This window comes from Stegodyphus dumicola, chromosome 10, assembly GCF_044657685.1.
Source record: "Stegodyphus dumicola isolate Sdum_Otavi_A_Nest chromosome 10, ASM4465768v1".
Classification (NCBI taxonomy): domain Eukaryota; kingdom Metazoa; phylum Arthropoda; class Arachnida; order Araneae; family Eresidae; genus Stegodyphus; species Stegodyphus dumicola.
Genome location: NC_140777.1, coordinates 15,142,923 through 15,156,043, shown reverse-complemented (window position 1 = coordinate 15,156,043; position 13,121 = coordinate 15,142,923). Strand labels below are relative to the sequence as shown.

Below are 13,121 nucleotides of genomic sequence, written 5' to 3'. Positions count from 1 at the left end.
AAATTGCCAAATCGGGTCGCAAGTAAAGTTTAATTACATTAAATGAAATTATTTATATTATATTAAATCAAATTACATTTTAATATTAAATAAAATCCGAAAAATGATTGATTAAATGTTCACTGGTCACATTTAACCCCAAGAAAGACTCTAAATGAATACAGATTTGTTTAATTATTGATGATAGTTATTTTCATGCGTTTGCCCCATAGGTCTGACATTATCGTATTTATCGATATCGTATTTATCGGTCTGACATTTAACATTCATCGTATCCTTAGTTCCACGAAAAAAATCACAAATCACCTGGTCCCAATTACTCCTGATGTACCAATTGCTGCTCTCTGCTCCGTTGGGTTCTTCAATGGCGGCAGGTAAGTTACAAATCCTCCGATAGGAACAGGTGGTTCTTCACATGCATCCACTGGAAAGGAAATGGTTCCAAATTAGTTTTTACAAAACTTTAAAAATTTGTTAAATAAAATTTTTTAATTTCATATGCAAAAATATTGCAATTTCGCGAGTAGAATTTAGCAGTCTTCAGTGTAAATCACCTCAAAATATACTTTTTCTGTAGATTTTAATCATATTACTTTCTTCGTTACTTCCTTGTACGAAGGCCCACCAGCGGCCGAGCGGTAACGTCGCTGAATACTGGTAGTTCGGTCCGAGGTTCGAATCCCGCGAACGGGCTGGCTGTATGGGTGTTTTCGTGGTTTTTCTCATGTCTAACGTGTATACGAGCCAGTTTCCCTTAAAACGTCCTCCACGAAGGCATCCCTTCCTTAAGGCAGTAGCCCTCGAGTGCTTTGCCGTAATCTAATAAACCAAACCAAAGCCTTGTACGAAGTAAAGGAAATATTGATATCGCGAAAAATTTCGTGTATCACATTTTGACAAAAATGTCCCTTTTGACCAGTCTCAAATGCATTTGAAAGTTTTTTTTTCGTTATATATGTACTTACAGGAAGAATAAACGACTATTTTTCCAAAACGGACTCTAAAAATGGATTTAAAATGGATTCAGAAGGGATTTGTTCGTGACATTTATCCCTGTCCGACGTTGAAAAGGGGCATGCCGGACCTACGCGTCAATTTGCAAGTAGGAGTAGTTCCGTGTAATCCCGAGATACCGAAAGCGCAAAGCATGAGCCAAAGACACCACGTTCACGATGAAATGCGTTGGGGGGCTGATGCAAGACAATCCACTGTAGCAAGAGAGCCGAATGTGCATCGCAGTGTCATAAATAGGCTAAGGAATGGCTACTAAATGGATTCCCAAAGCCCTGTAGATGACGTAGGACAGAACGCCGAAGGATTACCACAACGCCTGACGATCGTTTCCTGTTGCCATGAAGATGCCGTCATTTTTTAAGGGTAGTTAAGAGGTGACGCTCTTTTCACCCATGCAAGAGATGGCGGGTTCGAATCCAACTCGTGGAGATATTTTCCCACAAACCGATAAACTGCATTTAAAAATGCCAAGTCGTGAATACTGGGCGCAATGGGCGGAGTATACCTGCGGCAACAAGCAGACGAAAACTAAAATAGAGGAGGTGATCAGGCTATGCTCAGCAAGGTACTAAGAAATTCTCTCCCTCCCTTGAGAATTGTATCTTCGCAGCATAATTTTAATAGCAATTCAAAATACTACAACAACTGAAAATCAACACTAGAAAAATAGCTCACCCCGTAGAATAGTAACAGGACTGTAAAAGCAAAACTATTGTAATGTAAGCATATTTCTATCCAGTTTGTATGTACTTGATAAAAATAATAATGTAAAGCAGTTTAAAATGACATTAAGAATCCAGTCAATGTACAAATGAATTGCAAGTTCACTTTGATTATCTCAGTAAAAGTATTGTAAATATGAATTCAGATAATGTTTAAATGTACACATAGCTGTCATGATTTTATGTAACTATCACATGTAACTTGTACAAGACAATGTTTGTAATCAACATATCTATGCTTATAACACAGGCCTTGTATGCCCATGTAATATTTTATTTATAATTTTACACGGAAGAAAAATTTCCTTCTGCCAGGATGACTATTAACACTGTAAGACTTTTACGACAAAGTCAGGTCAGTGGTTATCTCAGGCGGCGTTCAGATCACTAACAGCACGACAGCTGGCGTCGCATGCATATTCACAAAGCCTACAGACCATTTCGCTACGGGCTGCTCTCATTGGAGGAAACATCAGCTTGGCGGTCATATTTGGAATGGCGAGTTATCGCCCTGTAGGCGTGGTAATTAACGCCAAACAAAAGGAAACAGCGTTTATTTCATTCGATATTTTTTTAATTTATGAATGAAAGCTTAGAGGAATTGTGTGGAATATATTTTAAATAACCTACTGATCTTATTAATAGTTTATTTGTAATTAAATTTAAACTTTTAAAAGTACGTAATTGTTTGACAAGAAAAAGATGTTTACATGGAAATAGCATACGCACATTTTCGTCATTTCTGTTAGAAAAAGTCTGTTGTGTAAATTAGTGCATTAATTTATACATATAAAGTAATATTAAAAAATTAACCAAATGAAACATTCAGTAAACTTTTAAGGGCGTCGGATACCTATTCTTTTTATCTAAATTATGAGTAAGTATAACTAAAATTGTATTTTATTCCATTATGCGCTATTTCTGTTGAAACGCTTTTCGGGATCTTGGATCATAATCTTGCTACTGGTACCTACTACAAAGAGTACAAACCAGTAAATAAAAATAAGAAAAATTAACATTAACAAAAATAGTGAAAGTAAAGGCGTTTAATTTTTAACACCGCACCCGGAGGCGAAAAGACAAATAATGACAAAGTCATTCAATAAAGTTAAAATGAAAATAAATCCGTTTAGAGCAGAGTTTATGAAAGCTACGATCGGGTAAAGAAACGACGACCTAGAAGTTTGAGAAATTTTCCCGCGCCCGTTACCATTTAGCTGCGGTTTCTCCGATGGATTATGCAAACTTTTTGGTACACTACACCAGATACAAATTGTAAAGGTGATGAACCAAAAGTCGCCAAGCGCTAGATTCTGTAACTTTACGTTTCCTGTTTTAACCAATCGGAGCAAACAGCAGTAGAACGGTCTGTAGGCTTTGTGAATAAGCGTGTCGCATCTCCTTGCTGCTGCAGGACGGCCTATGTCCCGCCAAACTGCGTCGTATCGACTGCATGAAAGTGAACTGTATGCCTGCCAAAATAAAATGTATGAATAAAAAACATTTCCTGCTGACATAATGGTTCAGTTACATAAAAGAACTGCCGGGCCGTTTTATTTAGGGCTTCCGCTAGAAATACGATTTATCTCGAAACTTGAGAAGTACCGAAACCGGGTACTTACTTGCACTCTAAGCTCTAGGTTTCTCCACATATTGTTCAGTATGATTAAAATTTAACTAGGCAAATAAATGAACTGGAGATCATTTACCTTTTATGCAGGTTGGTTTCTCTAAAGACCAGCTTCCGTTTGCTGTGCAAGATATTACATCAGCACCCTTCAAATAATGAAGTGGTTCACACTTGTATTCAATAGAAGATCCAACGTAGTAAACACCTTCGATGCGGCCAATAGGTTCCGCTTTTCCATTCACCAAAAGGCCTGGGTCTTCACATATTGCTAAAAAAATACAAGGTATAAATCGACTGATTTTGCCAACAATGGTATGTATCATTGGAATGTCATTTATGCAAGGATAATAAAGGATGTTCATTTATGCAAGCAATAATAAAGTAGCAGAAACGGTTACAGCCGAAAACATCGCGGCAAAAACATCGCAGACAAAAACGTCGCGGAGAAAACAACGCAAGGCGAAAACGTCGTGCTACAAAACATCGTGGGAGAAAACATCGCAAAGAGAAAGCATCGCAGTTCTAAAACATCGTTGGTACAAAACATCGTCGTCGAAGATAAAGCGTTTCAAAAACTTCGCAGTTTAAAAACATCGTCGTCGAAAATATCGTGGTAAAAAATAAAGTATCTACAAATTATCGCATGACGATAACATCGCAAACATGCTTTTTTCAGGCTTTAAGAACTATACATGGACATTCCCATAATGATTTGTGAGCACCAGATAGAAAGAAGGATAATTTTTACTTTCATATTTTTTATTAATCAATAAATTTTTGCTGAAAAAATAAAAAAGAAACTTAAACATAGAAAATTAATGCAACTTATAGCACTTAATAGAATTTTAAACCGACATAGTTAACTAACAAAGGCCATTAATAAATCATTTTTTGTAAAGTTTTCACTGGTAATTTTTCATGAAAAGTATAATATATAAGTTGCATTTAGTTTTCTATGCTTAAGTTTCCTTCTTACATTTTCAGCAAAAATTTATTAGTTAATAAAAAAAATGTCAAAGTAAAAATTATCCTTCTTTACATCTTGCGCTCACAAATCATTATGGGAATATCCATTTACAATTATTAAAACTCGAAAAAAGCATATCTGCGATGTTATCGTCATGCGATGATTTGTAGATACTTCATTTTTTACCACGATATTTTCGACGACGATGTTTTTAAACTGCGAAGTTTTTGAACTGCTTTATTTTCGACGACGATATTTTGTACCGCGATGTTTTAGAACTGCGATCTTTTCTCTTTGCGATGTTTTCTCTCACGATGTTTTTTTGTAGCACGACGTTTTCGCCTTGCGTTGTTTTCTCCACGACGTTTTCGTCCGCGATGTTTTTGCCGCGATGTTATCGGCGGACACCGCAGAAACGACGTTTCTTGCGAAGATCTGCATTTTGCGGACATAAATGCGATTTTCTCGGGAACTAATGGTCCAGTTTGGATGCGATTTGAAACGGTCGGCCCCAGCATTTTAGTATAAAATTTACGTCTCTAAGCCAATTAGGGCCCAACTTGCATACATGGGCCGGATTCTGGTTCTAGACAAATTGCCATTACGAGTATGAAGAAATATTATATAAATATATGGAAAGATGTGTGGAAAAGTTCAACAAGGAAAAATAATTTGATTAATATTGAAATTACAGATAAAGTTTTAATCTATGATGACATTGATATGAATCAGATTATCACCGGACATGGTAGGTTTCCTCATTATTTAAAAAGATTTCATGTACAAGATAATGATCTATGTCCAAATTGTAATGTTTTGGGTGATGCCAAACACTTCGTGGTGGACTGCAAATTGACTGATTTTATTAGACGAAGTTTTTGTGATATACATTTTGATTTATTGAATTTTGATTTTAAACATTTGAAATTATATGCAAGAGAATTGAGGCCTTTATTAATGGCAATAGACATGCCATTGGGGTTTTTATCTAAGTTCATTTTATTTTCAATGTGTTTATTTTAGGATGTCTTTTTCGTCGTGTTTTGATGATATGTGTGACTGTATGTCATATTTTCGTTGTGTGTTTTAAATGTGTTTTCCTTCCTTATTTTATGCTTTCATTTTTACTAATACAGTTTTCTCGATTTAGTTATTTTTGGTTTTCTTCTTTCCTGTTGTGTCGTTGATCCAGCCATTAAAAAAAAAATAAATAAATAAATAAATAAAAAATAAATAAAATTATATAGTCGTATGGCAACCTTGCTGGATGTATAATTATTGTTTTCTTTAGTTGATTATACTAACATTTTTAGTTACTCGGAATATGGTGTGAATGGGACGCCCCCTTTTTGGACCATAAGATCACTTTGTGATCAGGCGGGTTGGGGCGTTCTAGCAAAAACAAAAACAAAACATGGGCCGGATGAAAACTGGCCTTTGCGAAATGAAGTTTCTAATAAAGTTAGAGCGATCAGCTTCTGCCCAGGCCTTTTCCCTTTGAGAGCCATGTCACTCACATAAATCGGAACGTCTCTTCGCTTGTTGCTGAGACAAAAATAAAGTAGCGGAAACGAGGTTTCTCGCTGAGATCCGCGTTTTGCGGACAGAAATGCGATTTTCTCGGGAACTCGAATTCTATGCGATTTGCACCGTTAGATACCATTTTCGCGCTCCATCATTTTAATATAGTATAAAATTTATGTGTCTACACCAATTAGGGCGCAAGCTGCATACATGTGCCCCATGAAAATTCGTCCCTGGAAAATGAAGTTTCTAATAAATTTAGAGTGATGAGCTTCTACCATGGCTTTCCCCTTCGGAAGACATGTCACTAATATAAACAAGCTCGCTTAGTTGCAATAGGAAGCGAAATCAGTGAGGAACAAATATAAAGTAGCGTAAACGGCGTTTCTCGCATTTAGCGGACATAAATGCAATTTTCTCGGGAACTATTGGTCCGATTTCGATGCGGTTTACACCGTTATATTCCGTTTCTGTGCCCCAAACTCTTCATTCAAAACACATTTCGGGATTCATCGACTGAATCCGGGAAAAAACCGGAAAAAAAATATTTTTTGACCAAAATTTGCTACTTATTTTCTCGGAGAACTACGACTTTGATTGAAACGCGGTTTGCGGTTTTAGAATATCTCAGGAAGACTCTGTTTTCTCATGTAAAAAAATTTCATTTCCCCATGGGGGGTAATGGTGATCACGGTCCTCCATGTTAACGTTTTTCGAAGATTTCACCGGAACTGGTGGATAGAAAATCGCAAAGTTTTACGTGTAAGACAATACCTATGTAGCCTTTCATTTCCCGCAAGGACGGTGACTTCATCTATATAAGACGACTTTAAGCAATTTTTTAAATTTTACCTAAATTTTCAAAAATCCATAAAAATAAAAAATAGTCTTTCTTTATATATATAAGCGGCTAAAGTGTGTGTCGCCGATAGTTTATTGTTGCCAATCGGAAAAATGAGCGCGGAAATTAACGTTTCCGCAGTTTTTAATTACTATCTAGGCTGATTAAAGTCGTACGAAGATGAGACCGGTATCGATGGATTTGGAGAATTTTTTGGAATCCGAAGATATGCGTCTCGAATTTCAACTCGGCGCCATTCCGTAGATATTCGAGAAAAAAGAATTTAGCACGTAGCCAAATCACTGTAATAGGGAAAACCCAAGAAAGAAAGTGGAAAATGTAGGGAAAACGTAGAAGGAAAATTAGTTTTTAATTAATATCCCGGCTAATTTCCAAGAAGACGCGAATGGTCAAAATGGCGCGCCACGGACCTGCGGAATACATCGGTGTGCTTCGCTAAGCCCGGGAGCCAGCCGTTTCGGAGGAGATAATGTTACTTCACCATATATATATATATATATATATATGCGGCTTAAGTGTCTGTTTGTCGCCGATAGTTTATTAGTTGCTTGCGTAACTGTACTAGCCAATGGGGTGAAGTTGCCACAGCACAGGGTTGCCGTTTCAATTGAGACGTAGACAATTTCCTGTTAAATTTGCCTTTGCTATGACTATCCATAAATTTCAGGGCCAAACGTTTAAGCGTGTTGGCAATTTCTTACCTGAGCCTGCATTTGGACACGGTCAACTTTATGTTGCCTGTTCAAGAGTTCGTGAAAGAACGGGCGTAAAATTAAAAATAATGGATTGTCCTCTGCAAGGCGAGCTTACAAATGATGGAAAGATCTACACAAGAAATGTTGTGTGCAAAGAGATATTTGATATGTGGATTAACATTTCATTATTTAAATCACCTTTATTGATTGAACTAGCGGTGGGCTTTTAAGAAATGTACCGCCAGTGGTTTCCTTTATTGCACTCTAAGCAATTAAGCCAGTAGAAGGGGAAACCCCGTGGGACAGTAAGCAAATTGCGTCCTCGCCGCCTGCCCTGGGTAATTCAGTTTAAATTAGCAGACACCTTTGCACAAATAATTTTAATTACAATTTATAATATCTAAAACAGCGGTCATTTCGTAAGACCGCCAGGGTTTCTAGTATTAAATAACCGAAATAGCCAAAATATTTGTCTCCAGATGCTCTATCATTAAAAAAAAAAAACTTCTATCTACCAATTAGAATCGGAGGTGCATACGGTGTCTTATGCCATATAATGCCTATGGGCCCTTAAGGATTTTGCCTAAATGTCTTATCTTTTTGATTTTGTGATTCGTACAAGAAACGACCAATCACAGGGAAGCGAACGCGACTGACGTTTCGGTCGTGCGGTTTCACTGAGTTACCTTTACTCTTATGCATGATCAACTTTACCTTCCCTGATTGGCTACGGCTTTAACCCTGTCACACAAGCGTGAACGGACTTAGTGACTTTTGCGCCTTCAATTACTAATCCCTTGTTTGAACCAATCCTAAGGAAACAGTTATGTTTATAATTCCATTTGCAGTAAATATCATAAATAAATTTATTTTTTCTTATAAGGAGGTTCAGTATTCTGTAAGATTATATAAACACCGTGTTCATAAAAGTCCTTATGCACCGTTGGTTATCAAAGACATAAACAAAAATGTTTTAAATAAGAAAAATATTCACATTAGAGTATTTTTTTAACTTCAAAATTCCATTTTGTAAAATTTACGAAATCTAACTTTTTATATGACTTTCCTGATCTCCGTTAATTATATTTAGTAAAACTAATACTGATTCAAGGGACAAAAATCCAAACGTGCAACCTTGAATTATTTTAATTTCTAACCGTCTGAGGCATATATTATTTTTAGTAATAATTATTTTAATTTGGTAGCCTTTTCTGTCACTTCTTGTTTCTGTCGCGTTTCCTCGCCAGGATGTAAATGAGTTAGGGTGAACGAGAGTGTATTTAAACTGAAGGTAGCGAAAACGTTAGTCAGAGCGTGTTTCGCTACTGAATGCGCACGTTGTTGTTTCTAGCTATTTGAATTTTGAATCTCGGTTTCTCATTCTTACCGCCGAAATTTAATATCACACAGGTGTAGGTTTCTCAGTCAACCTGATAGGTTAAATTAATTTGTGTAGTCTTGAACTGCTAGCTTATCTTTAAATTTAGTTTAGTTTACAATTATCTGTAGTTTTATCGCCACAAGTGGACGGTGAGCTTGTAAACACAAAGACTGTGCCTTCTGAAAATAATAAGACAGTGTTTTACACTCTTCCTCTGCTGTATTTCTCTTCTAGTCTTAGCGATAAAACGCTAACAGATTTTCAGGTAGGTCTAGTAGCAGTTTAGGCTAGCCAAGAAAACTGGATCTTATAGCCGATCCCTCAAGTAAAGACTAGAAAGACGGGAAAAATCCCAAATTTTGAAATCAAATATCTCTGTTAATTTCTGTAGTGATGAAGTCAAATTGTTTACGTTTTATTTTTTAAAAAGAGCATAAACTCTTTACAAAGACCTAGGAAAGCGTATAAAAATTTGATCCGCATCATTTGTACGAACCTGCTTTTTTAATTTATAATTGAAATATTAAAGATGAATATGTTTGCATATTTTAAAACTTTTTTTGTACTTGTAAATACGACCAAAGATGCTAAAATAGAGGCCGCTTGTTGACCGTTACGGATGGCGTGTGTTGGTGGTGTATGATTATTCCTCTCGTTATATGTAAATGTAAAATCAAGATATATATATAATATATATATATATATAAAAGCTATTTAAAATAATTAAATCATTAAAAAATGGCAAACTGAATAGGAAGAATATTTAAATATAAATTGAAATAACAAATCTGAAACAAAATCAATAATAAAATAAAATAATAAAATAATTATTAGGTCACTCAAAATAGTGTTACGAAATATACAGGCGCGGTGAGATAGCTTACCCGCAAAGCAGTTTTAGGGTTGCCATAAAGTGGTGAGGGAAGGCAGGGCTGCCACATTTGGCGAGAAATCGCCCATTGGGCGACAAAATTGGCGATATGCCATTGACGGATGGAGAACCTTCTGGAACGAATTCTTACCAGTTTAGCCCAGAATGTTCTCGAAGGCAAGCCGAAAGCTATATAAAATCTGCTGGTCCGCAGTCAGTGTGTGTGTGTGTGTGTGCCTCGCATAGAGTGCGAGAGAATCCAGTATCGAGTTGGTGTCTCCTCTAACGAGTCAATCCCTGCGGAGTTGATCGAGTTGACAGCCGGGCAGCGAGTGCCGAGTAAGTCGTCGAATTCACCGAAGGAGTCTCTTAGTGTATCGCGGTTAGTGCATCGTCGAGAGAGCGTGGTGAGCTCTGGGAACGATTGAACCGAAGAGTCGGCGGCCGTGCTCTGTGTGTCGTCGAGTGCATCGCGATTGTAGCGTGGAGAGTCTCGAGAGTACGTGGAGTTCCGAGAACGACAAAGCAGAGTCGGGAGCTGTATTCTAGTGCTTTACAGTGAAGCTGTTTCCACCGTGATAGCCTGATAACCTGAAGGCTGTGTCCCTGATCGTGTCAGCGTGTTTATAGTAGTTCATCGAAACACTGTAAAAAAGTGTTATTAGTGCTGTCCTGATTAATATTGGCTAAATAAAGTGTGTTTCGATACTTCATGAAGTGTCGTCGTTATTCACTCCACATCTACGAACTCCGTACCAAATGGTGTCAGAAAAGAAAAACGCAACACTACTAATAAGTAATTAATATTAAAAATTGTTTCATTATCAGCTCTAAAAATATTATGCAATTTGTTTTTTTTAATTATGCAGCTAATTATGCAGTTGTTAATTATGCAGTTTGATTTTTTGTGAATTTTTAGGGGGTACTATATAATACAAAATTATGACTTTAAGAATTTTGAAATTAGAAATGCACTATAGGAAATTAATAAGTTTCCACGAAATGTGGAGTTTAAGAAATGGCAAAATTGCTCAATAATTTTAAAATTTCCTTGAACTGTGTTGTTGTTGTTACCAATATCACCTGTCTGACAATGGTCAGCTCAAGCACATGACATTCATTATGGCAAGGAGTCAAATGCACCTGTCGTTGGCAAGAGTCTTAAGCATCATACTGGTGACAACTTGATTTTAACTCAGTTTCTGCCGCACAGACCCTATATATTTATAAATATCCATGCCTTCTTCGGTATTCGAACATGGGCCCATCGGTACGGCGGTCGTAGTCACTAACCTCTATCCCGATTGGGCGACTCCTTGAACAGTTTGAGAAGATGCAGCCAAATATTTTTTAATAATAAGCAGAAACAGAAGATAGAACTTCTTTTAGGTTGTGGGATTCTTTATGATGTCCAACCAGTATATTGGTTAGCGTCGCTAACTGTCGTGCCGAAGGCCCCGGGTTCGAATCCCGGAGAATGTTTGTAAATGTATAGTGTCGGTGCGACATGGGGGCACTCTAAATATGCGACGAGCGGAAAGTCCTCTCGTGTGGATTTGTGGAAGGTGAGAGAGGTGGGAGATCCTCAGGCCCCCGGGGTGCTCTCTATCAAAATTGGGGGGGGGGAAGAACTGAGCCAAATCGCCAGTTCTTCTTCCGTTTGCACGCCAAAATGCAAATTAACTCGCGTGTATTTATTTAAGGTAAAGATTTAAGACTCTACGATAGAGCAAGTTTTGCCTCTCTAGGCTACTTTACTAGGTTACCAGCTAGATAACATTTTTAGTCTTCGGCCTTGCATTATAATTGCTGATACACTGAATCTCCACACCGGTTAGACCTGTGAGCCAACTTCGCGTTAAACTGATCTGTGTAGCCTTTGACTATTAATTTATTTATTTAATTTAAAGTTTACGTTTGACTTACTCTTAAGTTTTGTTTGTTTTGTTTTATACGGGCGCAGCCCTTCCGCCTGGTTTGTTGAACTTATGAAGAAAAGCGGGCGCAACCCTTTCAACAACAAACGACACGAGCCGGCGAGTCTTACTCTTAAGTTATCTAACCATAACTGCTGGCTTAACTGTAAACACTAGGTATGCCTTCGTTTCTCTTAGGTTTTGTTTAGATTGAACGATAATTCGCTTAACATTTACCAAGAGTTTGGACTCTGTTTGATTACTGCAAACATACCAAACTTTATAAGGTCATATTATTTCCATATGCAACATACGTGTTTAAGTAGTATGGAAATAGTACATCTATATATATAAAGAAGAATGTCTGTTTGTGTGTTTGTTTGGTCGCGATTAATTAATTGGGAAAAGTCGACGTCCACTTCCCCCCCCCCCAAAAATAGCTAAAAATCAGAGATATTAATTATACGCTAATTTTCGCCCTCATTCTTTCGAGTGGCAACAATCTCGCACGCTAGAGATAAAAATCTGCTTTATTTCGAGAAGTGTTGCCACTGCTCACCTTCAAATCGTAGAGTTTGTTAATAAAAAATTTCTAAGTTTTACAATGAAATAAAAATAGCATTGCCAAATATTAAATACATTATTCCCGATTCCAAAAATTCGTGGGAAGCCATTTCAACTGTTCCCATCTTCGTACGACTTTAATTAGCCGAGATATTAATTAAAAACTCTAAAAATAATTTTCGCACTAATTTTTCCGCGTGGCAACAGTCTCGCGCGCTAGAGATAAAAATACTTAATTTTAAAAGGTGCTGCTGCTGCTCGCTTTCAAAATCACAAATTAAGATATTAAATAAAACTTATAATAATTCTTTCATTTCCCGAAAATATACCCTTTTTTTCAGGCTAACTGATCCTAGATATTTTAAATTATTTTTCCATGTATAGTTACAGTTGAATTCGACTATTAGCAATTTAAAATGCTTGAGATCTCATCTTTCATTAAGCTGTAGGTTTGTTTCAGCTAACGCTAAAAGAATATCACATGAAAAGGGATAATGAAGGAATTTTGATTTTTTGTGAATTTTTAGGGGGTAGGTAGGCGTGTTTTTTTTCACAGAGATATTTCAACTTGTTAAGGAGAGGAAACTTCTTCTTAGAGATATAAGGAAACATCTCTAAGGTGACAATCCACGGTTGCAGATAATATTAAAAAATTTCTATTAGCTAATAAAATTATTATAGATACTGAAATTGGATATAAAGTACTCACAAGTAAGGCCTTTCAACAAGAGAATGAGGATATTATTCACCCAGTGACACGATTTGGATTATTTTATGATCTTGAGTTTCCTTCTACTGGCGAAATAGATATTCTCATCAAATGGTTCTGGAATGGATGGGGAAGTGGGTAGCGCTGTGGTCATTTATTTTCATGGAGTGGAAATAGACAATGTGAGAATAAACCAATGAATTTGGTTTATCAAGCAGAACTATATGCATTGACAGAGGCTTTGAACTAGATTAATAAAAAATTAA

General features: G+C 36.7%; 1 protein-coding gene across 2 annotated transcripts in view; it reads right to left on the bottom strand.

Annotated features, from left to right (window-relative positions):
- Positions 1-13,121, bottom strand: part of LOC118187151 (limulus clotting factor C-like) — a 120,891-nt gene that overhangs the window by 12,879 nt on the left and 94,891 nt on the right. For both annotated transcript variants that reach the window (XM_035357357.2, XM_035357356.2), the window contains exons 13-14: positions 3,446-3,634; positions 307-424 (exon numbers count right to left, since the gene is read on the bottom strand). In XM_035357357.2, coding sequence (XP_035213248.1) covers positions 307-424; positions 3,446-3,634 — 307 coding nt within the window. The remainder of the gene's footprint in view (positions 1-306; positions 425-3,445; positions 3,635-13,121) is intronic.